General features: G+C 36.3%; 3 protein-coding genes across 3 annotated transcripts in view; all 3 read left to right on the top strand.

Moving 5' to 3' along the window:
* Positions 1-4,154, top strand: part of LOC117064231 (netrin receptor DCC-like) — a 65,019-nt gene extending 60,865 nt beyond the window's left edge. The window contains exons 6-7 of the mRNA XM_033178497.1: positions 2,531-2,580; positions 4,119-4,154. Of these exons, the coding sequence (XP_033034388.1) occupies positions 2,531-2,580; positions 4,119-4,154 (86 nt within the window). The remainder of the gene's footprint in view (positions 1-2,530; positions 2,581-4,118) is intronic.
* The window catches only part of LOC117064230 (netrin receptor DCC-like), a 201,512-nt gene that overhangs the window by 8,164 nt on the left and 178,388 nt on the right, over positions 1-14,960 (top strand). The window contains exon 3 of the mRNA XM_033178496.1: positions 2,531-2,580. The gene's annotated coding sequence lies outside the window, so the exon portion shown is untranslated. The remainder of the gene's footprint in view (positions 1-2,530; positions 2,581-14,960) is intronic.
* Positions 11,779-12,337, top strand: LOC117063886 (60S ribosomal protein L21-like). The gene has a single exon (XM_033177698.1). It carries the CDS (start codon positions 11,907-11,909, stop codon positions 12,297-12,299), a length of 393 nt encoding a protein of 130 aa, XP_033033589.1. The 5' UTR covers positions 11,779-11,906; the 3' UTR covers positions 12,300-12,337.

The following is a 14,960-nucleotide window of genomic DNA, read 5'->3' as shown; positions in this document are numbered from 1 at the left end:
ATAATGGAAAACAGTATGGTGATTCCTCAAGGATCTAGAACTAGATGTACCATATGACCCAGCCATCCCATTACTGGGTATATACCCAAAGGATCATAAATCATGCTGCTCTAAAGACACACGCACACGTATGTTTATTGTGGCACTATTCACAATAGCAAAGACTTGGAATCAACCGAAATGTCCATCTGTGACAGACTGGATTAAGAAAATGCGGCACATATACACCATGGAATACTATGCAGCCATAAAAAAGGATGAGTTTCCGTCCTTTGTAGGGACATAGATGCAGCTGGAAACCATCATTCTTAGCAAACTATCATAAGAACAGAAAACCAAACACCGTATGTTCTCACTCAGAGGTGGGAAGTGAACAATGAGATCACTTGGACTCGGGAAGGGGAACATCACACACCGGGGCCTATCATGGGGAGGGGGGAGGGGGGAGGTACTGCATTGGGAGTTATACCTGATGTAAATGACGAGTTGATGGGTGCTGACGAGTTGATGGGTGCAGCACACCAACATGGCACAAGTATACATATGTAACAAACCTGCACGTTATGCACATGAACCCTAGAACTTAAAGTATAATAATAATAATAAATAAATAAATAAAAAATAAAAAAATAAAAAATTTAAAAAAAAAGTGACTCAATATCACTTAATATTAAGGCATTATTTCCAAACTTTGCTTTTAAAGGACAACGTTTTGGGAAGTTTGTGAAATTATATGATATAGAGCATGTTATTCTTCAAAGGATACTTCAATTTAAGCAACTAAATTGTAATTTTTATGTCAATAATTATAATGTTTAGAATAGAATAATAAATAAATAATACAAATAAAACTTTTACTTTAACTTAAAAAATAAATTTATAAAACAAAGCAAAACTTGGGACCAAATCCTGAATATGGAACCATTTTTATTGTAATTCATAAACTTTCTATTAATATATTTATTCAGCAACTATTTACTGAGTGTGCACCATGTGCCTTAAACTCTTCTTGATACTGGTGATACAACATCAAAATTAATAAATATCTTTTTCGTTATTGGGGTTATATTCTGTATTTAATTTTAAAATCAGAATACAAACCTCAAAAAATTAAATAATAACATTTTATAAGTTGTGGAATATTTTTGAAAGAATACTTGCTGAGTTAATTGATGATAAACAAGCAGATGAGCATTTTATCAGAAACTACATTGGCTGCAAACTTCATCAGGCACTAAGATCAGAAGTTCAAAGTCAAAATCAAAAAAAAAAAAAAAAGATTACATTTCCCATTATTCCCAGAAAGGTCTAGGAACTATGTAAGTAAGTACTCATTTGTTCATTCAATCATTAATTCAGTAAATATTAATTGAATGTCAGTTTTGAGGATGAAAGATTAATCAGTGACACATCATATCTTCATGATAATTACTATTTAGAAGATAAATTCAGAGCAGGGCATAAATAAATTCATGGTCAAATGTAAGTACCCTATAGAAAAACATAGATGTTTTCCATATTCTAGTAAAAGAAGGGGAAAGATATCAAAAATGGCCCTTAGATTCTTGAAAATGCCTGAGAACTTTTCTTTTCTATTAAATTCATCCATTTGTGAGAAACAAGGATAGGGACTACTCATTTAATAGATGAATACGTGTTAACAATTTATTGAATGCTAATTCTATTCCTATTATAGTGCAAAAAGCTTTATTTCATTTCTTATTCATCCCAGACATCTAGCGTAGTTCCTGACAGATAAGAGCCTTCAATAAGTGGTTGCTTTTTTAAATTACTCACATGAGAGAATATTCACTTTTTTTGGTAGAGTAAATATTTAAGTTTTCAAAGACAGCTGTATATGTTCTTCCTTCTATAAAGGAGTAGTTAAACAAAAATGCAGGCAAGAAAAATAAAATACCTAGAGAGTCTACAAAGAAAAATATACTGTTCCTTTGCTAATAGAATTGACTCATCAAGTGCTATTTGCAACCTGCTTGCATTTATCACATACAGGTTTAATTTTACTCAGCTAAAAAAACTGAGAAGTAGTTCTTCTTTTTACTTTTTAAGAGGTAATAAAGATTGTATTGCAGGGATTAAAAAACCTGGGTGACCATTAGAATGACATATTTTATCATAAAATTATGCAGATTCTCAAATGCATAATATCTTAAGCCTTTAAAACTACTCTAAGAAATCTCCTGTTTGTTTTTATTGGTTTCTCTGGGAAAGTTATCAAAGAGGGCTGTAATTAAATGGTGGTATTTGGTATCACTGCCTGCGTTCTCTTGTGTAACAGTTTTGGGGGCTCCCTAGGTGGGAAAGTTAACTGGCTTGCCAAGTGAGAAAAAAATAGACAACTATAGTTATTTTTCATCTCTCCAAAAATTTTTGAAGTACCACCTGGGTAAACTTCCCTAATTATCATTATAAACTATGTTTAAAAACACACTATCTTTTTACAAGACAGTTGGTATTTTTCTTTCAAGATTTTGGCAGTAACTGTGACAATTTGTTTGATTGCTTTTAGTGCCAAGTGCCCCGCCTCAGAACGTCTCCCTGGAAGTGGTCAATTCAAGAGTAAGTTGGCTAAATGTTCACTATTCCATTACCTATCATGATTACCTATTATGTAAAACCTTCACGCACCCACCTGCCGTCTTGAGTACAGGATAGTGGCTTCCATGTGAAGACATGTTCTGGAATAACACAGCAAGTGACATTGATCCCACATCCTCTTCCATCAGACTTAAGTAAATTAAATGAAATATTTGTCTACTTCTAAACAAATATTTTGATTTACAAATATTAAACAAACATTGATTTTGTAAATGTTTTAGTGGTCAAAGCCTATTCCATAAGGAAACAAAAACATCTGTTTTGTCTTTATTCACCAGTCTATCATATAGCTATGATAATGTGCCAGATGAGGAAATTGAAAGAATTGGGAGAAAGAAAGACTGTTTCCTAACACATTACTTAGAATTGAATATTTCATCATCATCCCCATTCTTCCTTTATAAATGTAGTCATTGAAGGCCATTCTTGAACTTCAATACAGTTATATTTATGTAGCAGCTTCCTAGTTAAGAGTACTTTCCTGGCCGGAAATGTTGCTATGATTTCCAAAAGAGCTCAACTTAAGCTAGTGTTGCTGAAGTAGCCTAATGACAGAAGTCAGTTTTCTAGAAACATATCATTATTTCAAGTGGTTCAGGGTTGGAAATAAGCCAAGGCCACCTAGTAGAGTATAGCAAATGAAGATTTGCCTGACTTGGCCCTGTCACCTCCTGGCCACGTTCACCCTGGGAAAGAATTTTACTATGTCTAGACCTCTGGTTAGTTACTTCTCATGTGAAGAAATTGGCCTAAGTGGTTTCTAAGCTCTGGGAGACAGCAGAGAAATGATATGGGTCTTAGAAAAAGTCATACTCTGGGTTTTAATTCTGGCTTTCTCTTTTCATAACTATTTGGTGTTAGCAAAGTTTTCAACCTTAACAAACTTGTTTCTATGTTTAAGTATTGTAAGTATTACTATTTTCCTTATTGACTTATGAGAAAGTAGTAATATGACGTATGCGAGGAATCTAACTTGATAGCGATTCCTTCATTCCATGTGCAAATGCCTTGTAATATTTTGTTAAAAAAAATCTATGTTGAAACTGTATCTTGTGATGTTAGTTGGATTTGTCTCAGTCAAATGAATTTATCATTCAAAGCAAGTAAATGTGCTATTCTCTTATACTTTTAGGCAATATATTGGGTAAGAACTATTAAAGTAAATATAAAATTAGAAAGAAGAAAAGAAACTTAGTGTAAAAAAATGAGCTAAAGGAAAATAATCGAAAATTAACATAACCCTAAAAATGACATTTTTTATGTGCAACAACACTGCTTTATAGATGTGCCACTTAAGAGATTGCCAAGTCAAAGTCAAGTAGATTTTTACAATTATTGTATGTTGTTAATGAATGAAATTTGGAAAACATATTGTAGTGTCTCTTGTTTAACAATTCATCATTATTAGAATCCTCACTCACTTTATATTTTTCCTCCAGGACAGAATACAGAAATTGATACACAAGCTATTTTGTGTTTGTGTGTTCATACCCTTTCAGAGTGTACTCCAGCAAAAGATGAATGTTTTCATCTGAAATGTGTATAAGGCATTACTGAATGACCCTGGATGCTAACTGTATTTGAATATGGATTTACTTTACTGAAGAGGGAATTCCTGGATTGAAAAATTGACTCTCTCTATATGTATATATACACATATAGACATATAGATATATACATATACACATATATACACACAAATATCACAGTTTGTACACTTCTCTAATTTGCTTGCTTGCAGCAAGCAAATACAAACACTTCTGCTTCTATCCTCTTGTAGTTGATCTCTGGAACACTGCAGAGCTAGAAAATTTAAATTGTTCATTAGCTTTTCAGAATAAAAATAGTATATCCAGGCACTGGAAAGTCACACTCCCTCTCTCCTTTTCCTCTCTCTGATCTTATTTCACAGCTTCTAAGAAATTATGAATTATAATTTTTTTCTTGAGCTGTTTTCAAGAGAAAAGAAACTAGATGATCAAAACACTGCTTTTTGCATTCTCAGTGTGTTGATTCAGACAAAGGCAACCGTAATATGCTATTTTGTCTTTTCTTTGAAATAGATGAAAAGTTTTAAAATATATTAATATTTACCCCTGACTGTTACCATTTCAAGGAGCAAACTGTATTTAAAAAGAAACACTATAGTTGAATAAATAATGTGTTCTTTTTAAACACTAATAGAATTCCAAGGTATTTTTATTTTTTAGAGACAAGGTCTTGCTTTGTTGCCCAGGTTGGAGTGCAGTGACACAATCATACCTTACTGCAATCTTGAACTCCTAGGCTCAGGTGGTCCTCTTGACTCAGCCTCTTGCATAGGTGGTACTACAGGCACGTAACCGCCATGACTGGCTAATTTATTTTTGTGTGTTTTGAAAGACAGGGTCTCATTATGTTCCCTAGGCTGGTATCAAAGTCCTGACCTCAAGCTATCCTCCCACCTTGGCCTCACAAAGTGCTGAGATTACAGGCATGAGCGACTACGCTCGGTTCATGAATTTTTTACGTAATTTATTTTACTTGGGATTTTAAGATGGAACAGAATCACATTTCAAAAACTTATTCTGTATAATACTTGTAAATATAGAGCACAATTGATATTTTATTGATAGTAAATGAAATAATTTGGTTCAACTAACATTTTTGCAGAAAGATGATTAGGATCTCTGTACATAAAATTGAGGGGTCATGAAAAGACATATGATCACAATCTAGGTACTTGTTAAGGTTTTGGTCACCTATAAGCCAATTGGACCCAGAAATCATGTTCCAAAATAATTAAGCAGAGAAGTCTTTACACTTCGCACATCTAGATAATGGAACCAAGAACAAAATCAAATTCTCTTACTGTATCATTCTTGAAAATCCAGTATGGTAGAATATTTTTACAAAGCTGTAATAGCAGAACCGATTAGATTCTTCTTCTACAAGCTAACAATGAACATTTTTTTTTTATTGTAGCAATGACTTGACTTATACATATTACATTTCAGGTAAAACTGGGTCATAATGAGATGGTTATTTCTCATACTAAAATTTTGTTACAAGAAATAATATCTTTTCCAGAAAAAAATAATGGTTTATGAAATGGACTTTAAAATGTTACATTTTATTAGGGAAACTTTTTATAAGAATAATTTCCTTAAGAATTTAATTTGAAATTCAATTATTGATTCAATTATTATATATTTCAGATACCTACTACAACTTAATCAGTTGGCTAGAACATAAAGGATACATTTACAGAACACAGAGAGCTAATGTTGGAGCACAAATATTAATACTTCCCTATGTTTCAATCTAAAAGTTCTGATGAGTAAGAATGTTTAGAGGATGATAGAATTCAAGTTGCTTGGGTCCTTTTACTAACTCTTTGAACCTGTGAAAAGTCACGTGCTTCAGTTTTATTTATTCAACATTTACTCTGTACCTGTTACAATGTCATACATAATAAGGAATGTGATGCAGAATTTGCCTTCATGCAGCTCCCAGCTGGGTAGGAAATCATGTGAAAGAATGTTCACTTTTCCTCTAGCCACTTTAATCTGTTGAACTTTTCAAAGTTGACATTATTTTCTCATTGATAAAATGAGAGGGCTGGATAGAGAATCTCTAAAATCTCTTGTGGCTTCAAACATTTATTCCTATGTTTCTAACCATTATACCTTTTCTCAACCATTTTACCGTTAAAGAACTAGCAAAAACACAAATCAATTTCAGTATACCAGTCAACTCACAAGTTCAGATATTTATTGACTGAGCACTACAGAGTGATTGCAAGGAATGAAATATTAACTCCCCATTCCCCCCAAAATCCCAGTATATTATGAGGCATAGATCATTGTTCAGATTTAGATTTTTAAATGCAAATTAATGGATTCCTCTCATTATATCACCTCACACCGCTCTGCTGTTGAAATCCTTATTCTTGAACACCAGATGCATCTATATGAATGTCTTTTTGTTGCATTTCTAAAAGCTGATACTCAGTCACTCACAATGTGATAGTGTACATGGTACCTTCAAAGCAACCGTAGAAAAAGTTTCTAGTGTCTTCCTACGTCTTAAAGTGTTTCACTCTCCCTTGTTTCAGCACAACTTGGCATACTTAAATAACTCAAGCATGAGTTCAGCAATCATATGATTTCCTTTATGCAGAAACTATGCAGAAGGAGAATTTAAACAACAAGTTCCTATTCTGCAAAGCAAATGGATCCTTTTAAACAGATATTTTAACATTCTTTGTGTGTGGGGGGGTATAACAAGACAGAGGAAATCTAAGTGTATTATGGGATAACTGCAGAAGGGCATGCTATTGAGGATGCGGTGTAACTTGGATTTTGATTGAAATCTCTATACCCTATCATTTGGCTAGTGATGCTTCTCTTATTAGCCAAGACCATAGCCAAATGGATGACTGAGTGAGTCATTTGCATATGACTCCTAGTGGGAAGTGAGGAGGTGGGGAAAAGCTGGAGGCATGGAAAAAAATGTGAGTTATATCAAACTGCAAATCCTCTGTGTTTCGGGTATGTGTGTGTGTGTGTATTCAGCTTTGCTTTTTTTTTTTTTTTTTTTGAAATTGGAGTTATTTTCTCTTGGTTATTCAGAAGGGATTTCTGTTCACACTCCTCCCTGCTGCATGGCAATCTCTCTGAAAACATACTTTTCACAAAGGGGTCTGGACCCACTTCTCTGCTTTCGCCATTCTTCTAGTCAATGTTCATTTCTTTCCTGTATTTTGTATGGAGTCATAGGCCTCAGGCAGCCCACAGAAAAACATATTTCTTCATGTCTCCCTAAGTCCTTTATAAAATACGTTTTGGCTGCTGAGTTCCTGGACCCAGAGCTCTGAGCCCTCTCCTCACAAATGTAGTAGGTTTAAAAAATGGATTTAATGAAGAGAAAGAGGACAGATAGGAAACCGCAGATGATTGTATTTATTTAAAGATAAACTAGAGGCCGGGCGCGGTGGCTCAAGCCTGTAATCCCAGTACTTTGGGAGGCCGAGGCGGGCGGATCACGAGGTCAGGAGATGGAGACCATCTGGCTAACCCGGTGAAACCCCGTCTCTACTAAAAAAAATACAAAAAACAAACAAACAAACAAAAAAAAAACTAGCCGGGCGAGGTGGCGGGCGCCTGTAGTCCCAGCTACTCAGGAGGCTGAGGCAGGAGACCGCCTAACCCGGGAGGCGGAGCTTGCAGTGAGCTGAGATCCGGCCACTGCACTCCAGCCCGGGCGACAGAGCAAGACTCCGTCTCAAAAAAAAAAAAAAAAAAAAAAAAGGTAAACTAGAACCAGCATTTGCTCATTAATGAACAATTTAAATACAACAATGTTGACTCTCCCAAGCTTAACACTGACACTTGTCCTCAATCATAACACAGAGCATTTCTGCCTGAGCATAGTATTTGCCCCTAGTTATCCATCCATTTAATTCAAGTAGGTGTAGATCTCTTATATTTATTTTAGTTATCGATTCCTTCATCAATCCATTACATGGTGATTTTTCAGCATAGATAATATCCAGGAGCCTATGATTGAAAGTTTTAGGAAGGGTGGGGGATAGGAGCATAATTGTAAGGAAGGCAGTATTTCCTGAGGGCTCTTACAGTCTAGTCTTTCTGTTTAGAATTTGTAGGAAAGACTAGACTGGACGTAAATGATTGTATTACATTAGAATCAGATAATTCGTAAGAATCTGTGAGACTCCCTTAAGGATACGACTGTGTTTGCTCTATAATTTGGGTAGAACTCATCTTCAGATCTCTTCCGTCTGATCTTTTTACTTAATAGATCCTTTTTTATTGTAATAAAACATACTTTGTATAAAATTTACCATCATAAGTGTTTGTAAATGTACAGTTTAAAGGTGATAAGTACATTCACATTGTTGTATATCTATTACCAGCTTCCATCTCTAGAATATTTTCCATCTTCCCAAACTAAAACTTAGTATCTATTCACCAGTAAGTCCCCATTTCCCCACACAGGCATAGATGTTTGAAGCCACAAGAGATTTTAGAGATTCTCTATCCAGCCCTCTCATTTAATCAATGAGAAAATAATGTCAACTTTGAAAGGTTGCAACAGATTAAGTGTGGCTAGATGAAAAGTGAACATTATTTCACATGTTTTCTTACCCAACTGTGAGCTCCATGAAGGGAAATTCTGGATCACATTCTTTATGTGGGAATGTGAGAGGAAATGGGGAGTTATTGGTGAATAGATACTAAGTTTTAATTTGGGAAGATGAGTTCTACCCAATTACAGAATCCCAATTACATTTTGTATCCCAACTTACTTTATAAATAAGCAAGGAAACCAATTCATAAAAAAATTCATTTCGCTTTTGCTTCATTTAATTGAGAAATGAAACAGTTTTCCAATTTTAAATCCTCATTCTTATAGAGAAATGAAAAATTTAATGAATCATAGTGGTCAAGAATACAGACAGATGCTTTAATTGGTTAGGAAGAAATGCCTCACTTCCCATTATTGTCAGTGCTTTCAGAATATTTCTGTTTCAAAATTCCACATTTATTTATTTATTTTCCCACTTATGATACAGTATTATTAATTTTTATTTATTTATTTATTTATTTATTTTTATTTTTTTATTATACTTTAAGTTCTAGGGTACATGTGCATAACGTGCAGGTTTGTTACATATGTATACTTGTGCCATGTTGGTGTGCTGCACCCATCAACTCATCAGCACCCATCAATTCATCATTTATATCATGTAATAATCCCAATGCAATCCCTCTCCCCTCCCCCCTCCCCATGATAGGCCCCAGTGTGTGATGTTCCCCTTCCCGAGTCCAAGTGATCTCATTGTTCAATTCCCACCTATGAGTGAGAACATGCGGTGTTTGGTTTTCAGTTCTTGTGACAGTTTGCTAAGAATGATGGTTTCCAGCTGCATCCATGTCCCTACAAAGGATGCAAACTCATCCTTTTATATGGCTGCATAGTATTCCATGGTGTATATGTGCCACATTTTCTTAATCCAGTCTGTCACAGATGGACATTTGGGTTAATTTCAAGTCTTTACTATTGTGAATAGTGCCACAATAAACATACGTGTGCATGTGTCTTTGTAGTAGAATAATTTATAATCCTTTGGATATATACCCAGTAGTGGGATGGCTGGGTCATATGGTACATCTAGTTCTAGATCCTTGAGGAATTGCCATACTGTTTTCCATAATGGTTGAACTAGTTTACAATCCCACCAACAGTGTAAAAGTGTTCCTATTTCTCCACATCCTCTCCAACACCTGTTGTTTCCTGATTTTTTAATGAGCGCCGTTCTAACTGGTGTGAGATGGTATCTCATTGTGGTTTTGATTTGCATTTCTCTGGTGGCCAGTGATGATGAGCATTTTTTCATGTGTCTGTTGGCTGTATGAATGTCTTCTTTTGAGAAATGTCTATTCATATCCTTTGCCCACTTTCTGATGGGGTTCTTTTTTTCTTGTAAATTTGTTCGAGTTCTTTGTAGATTCTGGATATTAGCCCTTTGTCAAATGAGTAGGTTGCAAAAATTTTCTCCCATTCTGTAGGTTGCCTGTTCACTCTAATGGTAGTTTCTTTTGCTGTGCAGAAGCTCTTTAGTTTAATTAGATCCCATTTGTCAATTTTGGCTTTTGCTGCTGTTGCTTTTGGTGTTTTAGACATGAAGTCCTTGCCCATGTCTATGTCCTGAATGGTACTACCTAGATTTCTTCTAGGGTTTTTATGGTATTAGGTCTAACATTTAAGTCTCTAATCCACCTTGAATTAATCTTCGTATAAGGAGTAAGGAAAGGATCCAGTTTCAGCTTTCTACTTATGGCTAGCCAATTTTCCCAGCACCATTCATTAAATAGGGAATCCTTTCCCCATTTCTTGTTTCTCTCAAGTTTGTCAAAGATCAGATGGCTGTAGATGTGTGGTATTATTTCTGAGGACTCTGTTCTGTTCCATTTGTCTATATCTCTGTTTTGGTACCAGTACCATGCTGTTTTGGTTAATGTAGCCTTGTAGTATAGTTTGAAGTTAGGTAGCGTGACACCTCCAGGTTTGTCCTTTTGACTTAGGATTGTCTTGGCAATGAGGGCTCTTTTTTCGTTCCATATGAACTTTAAAGCAGGTTTTTCCAATTCTGTGAAGAAAGTCATTGGTAGCTTCATGGGGATGGCATTGAATCTATAAATCACCTTGGGCAGTATGGCCATTTTCACGATATTGATTCTTCCTATCCATAAGCATGGTATGTTCTTCCATTTGTTTGTGTCCTCTTTTATTTCACTGAGCAGTGGTTTGTAGTTCTCCTTGAAGAGATCCTTTACATCCCTTGTAAGTTGGATTCCTAGGTATTTGATTCTCTTTGAAGCAATTGTGAATGGAAGTTCATTCATGATTTGGCTCTCTGTTTGTCTGTTACTGGTGTATAAGAATGCTTGTGATTTTTGCACATTAATTTTGTATCCTGAGACTTTGCTGAAGTTGCTTATCAGCTTAAGGAGATATTGGGCTGAGACAATGGGGTATTCTAAATATACAATCATGTCATCTGCAAACAGGGACAATTTGACTTCTTCTTTTCCTAACTGAATACCCTTGATTTCTTTCTCTTGCCTGATTGCCCTAGCCAGAACTTCCAACACTATGTTGAATAGGAGTGGTGAGAGAGGGCATCCCTGTCTTGTGCCAGTTTTCAAAGGGAATTTTTCCAGTTTTTGCCCATTCAGTATGATATTAGCTGTGGGTTTGTCATAAATAGCTCTTATTATTTTGAGGTACGTTCCATCAATACCGAATTTATTGAGCGTTTTTAGCATGAGGGGCTGTTGAATTTTGTCAAAAGCCTTTTCTGCATCTATTGAGATAATCATGTAGTTCTTGTCTTTGGTTCTGTTTATATGCTGGATTATGTTTATTGATTTGCGAATGTTGAACCAGCCTTGCATCCCAGGGATGAAGCCCACTTGATCATGGTGGACAAGCTTTTTGATGTGCTGCTGAATCCGGTTTGCCAGTATTTTATTGAGGATTTTTGCATCGTTGTTCATCAGGGATATTGGTCTAAAATTCTCTCTTTTTTGTTGTGTCTCTGCCAGGCTTTGTTATCAGGATGATGGTGGCCTCATAAAAAGAGTTAGGGCCTTTCGGCCGGAACCGCCATCTTCCAGTAATTCGCCAAAATGACGAACACAAAGGGAAAGAGGAGAGGCACCTGATATATATTCTCTAGGCCTTTTAGAAAACATGGAGTTGTTCCTTTGGGGACGTATATGCAAATCTATAAGAAAGGTGATATTGTAGACATCAAGGGAATGGGTACTGTTCAAAAAGGAATGCCCCACAAGTGTTACCATGGCAAAACTGGGAGAGTCTACAACGTTACCCAGCATGCTGTTGGCATTGTTGTAAACAAACAAGTTAAGGGCAAGATTCTTGCCAAGAGAATTAATGTGCGTATTGAGCACATTAAGCACTCTAAGAGCCGAGATAGCTTCCTGAAACGCGTGAAGGAAAATGATCAGAAAAAGAAAGAAGCCAAAGAGAAAGGTACCTGGGTTCAGCTGAAGCGCCAGCCTGCTCCACCCAGAGAAGCACACTTCGTGAGGACCAATGGGAAGGAGCCTGAGCTGCTGGAACCTATTCCCTATGAATTCATGGCATAATAGGTGTTAAAAAAATAAAAAATAAAAGACCTCTAGGCTGAAAAAAAAAAAAAAAAAAAAAGAGTTAGGGAGGATTCCCTCTTTTTCTATTGATTGGAATAATTTCAGAAGGAATGGTACCAGCTCCTCCTTGTACCTCTGGTAGAATTCAGCTGTGAATCCATCTGGTCCTGGACTTTTTTTGGTTGGTAAGCTATTAACTATTGCCTCAATTTCAGAGCCTGCTATTGATCTATTCAGGGATTCAACTTCTTCCTGGTTTAGTCTTGGGAGAGTGTAAGTGTCCAGGAAATTATCCATTTCTTCTAGATTTTCTAGTTGATTTGCATAGAGGTGTTTATAGTATTCTCTGATGGTAGTTTGTATTTCTGTGGGGTCGGTGGTGATATCCCCTTTATCATTTTTTATTGCATCTATTTGATTCCTCTCTCTTTTCTTCTTTATTAGTCTTGCTAGTGGTCTGTCAATTTTGTTGATCTTTTCAAAAAACCAACTCCTGGATTCACTGATTTTTTGGAGGGTTTTTTGTGTCTCTATCTCCTTCAGTTCTGCTCTGATCTTAGTTATTACTTGCCTTCTGCTAGCTTTTGAATGTGTTTGCTCTTGCCTCTCTAGTTCTTTTAATTGCGATGTTAGAGTGTCAATTTTAGATCTTTCCTGCTTTCTCTTGTGGGCATTTAGTGCTATAAATTTCCCTCTACACACTGCTTTAAATGTGTCCCAGAGATTCTGGTATGTTGTATCTTTGTTCTCATTGGTTTCAAAGAGCATCTTTATTTCTGCCTTTATTTTGTTATGTACCCAGTAGTCATTCAGGAGCAGGTTGTCAGTTTCCATGTAGTTGAGCGGTTTTGATTGAGTTTCTTAGTCCTGAGTTCTAGTTTGATTGCACTGTGGTCTGAGAGACAGTTTGTTATAATTTCTGTTCTTTGACATTTGCTGAGGAGTGCTTTACTTCCAATTATGTGGTCAATTTTGGAATAAGTGTGATGTGGTGCTGAGAAGAATGTATATTCTGTTGATTTGGGGTGGAGAGTTCTATAGATGTCTATTAGGTCCGCTTGGTGCAGAGATGAGTTCAATTCCTGGATATCCTTGTTAACTTTCTGTCTCGTTGATCTGTCTAATGTTGACAGTGGAGTGTTGAAGTCTCCCATTATTATTGTATGGGAGTCTAAGTCTCTTTGTAAGTCTCTAAGGACTTGCTTTATGAATCTGGGTGCTCCTGTATTGGGTGTATATATATTTAGGATAGTTAGTTCTTCCTGTTGAATTGATCCCTTTACCATTATGTAATGGTCTTCTTTGTCTCTTTTGATCTTTGATGGTTTATAGTCTGTTTTATCAGAGACTAGGATTGCAACCCCTGCTTTTTTTGTTCTCCATTTGCTTGGTAGATCTTCCTCCATCCCTTTATTTTGAGCCTATGTATGTCTCTGCATGTGAGATGGGTCTCCTGAATACAGCAGACTGATGGGTCTTGACTCTTTATCCAGTTTGCCAGTCTGTGTCTTTTAATTGGACCATTTAGTCCATTAACATTTAAGGTTAATATTGTTATGTGTGAACTTGATCCTGCCATTATGATATTAACTGGTTTTTTGGCTCATTATTTGATGCAGTTTCTTCCTAGCCTCGATGGTCTTTACATTTTGGCATGTTTTTGCAATGGCTGGTACCAGTTGTTCCTTTCCATGTTTAGGGCTTCCTTCAGGGTCTCTTGTAAGGCAGGTCTGGTGGTGACAAAATCTCTAAGCATTTGCTTATCTGTAAAGGATTTTATTTCTCCTACACTGATGAAACTTAGTTTGGCTGGATATGAAATTCTGGGTTTAAAATTCTTTCCTTTCAGAATGTTGAATATTGGCCCCCACTCTCTTCTGGCTTGTAGAGTTTCTGCTGAGAGGCCTGCTGTTAGTCCGATGGGCTTCCCTTTGTGGGTAACCCGACCTTTCTCTCTGGCTGCCCTTAAGATTTTTTCCTTCATTTCAACTTTGGTGAATCTGGCAATTATGTGTCTTGGAGTTGCTCTTCTCGAGGAGTATCTTTGTGGCGTTCTCTGTATTTCCTGAATTTGAATGTTGGCCTGCCCTACTAGGTTGGGGAAGTTCTCCTGGATGATATCCTGTAGAGTGTTTTCCAAGTTGGTTCCATTTTCCCCTCACTTTCAGGCACCCCAATCAGACGTAGATTTGGTCTTTTTACATAATCCCATACTTCTTGCAGGCTTTGTTCATTGCTTTATCTTCTTTTTTCTTTTGGTTTCTCTTCTCGCTTCATTTCATTCATTTGATCCTCAATCGCTGATACCCTTTCTTCCAGTTGATCGAGTCGATTACTGAAGCTTGTGCATTTGTCACGTATTTCTCGTGTCATGGTTTTCATCTCTGTCATTTCATTTATGACCTTCTCTGCATTAATTAGTCTAGCTGTCAATTCTTCCACTCTTTTTTCAAGATTTTTAGTTTCTTTGCGCTGGGTACGTAATTCCTCCTTTAGTTCTGAGAAGTTTGATGGAATGAAGCCTTCTTCTCTCATCTCGTCAAAGTCATTCTCTGACCAGCTTTGATCCATTGCTGGTGATGGGCTGCGCTCCTTTGCAGCGGGAGATGCGCTCTTATTTTTTTAATTTCCAGCTTTTCTGCCCTGCTTTTTCCCCTC

This window comes from Trachypithecus francoisi, unplaced genomic scaffold (genome assembly GCF_009764315.1).
Source record: "Trachypithecus francoisi isolate TF-2019V2 unplaced genomic scaffold, Tfra_2.0 Lachesis_group19, whole genome shotgun sequence".
Taxonomy (NCBI): domain Eukaryota; kingdom Metazoa; phylum Chordata; class Mammalia; order Primates; family Cercopithecidae; genus Trachypithecus; species Trachypithecus francoisi.
This window is presented reverse-complemented; position numbering and strand designations above follow the sequence as displayed.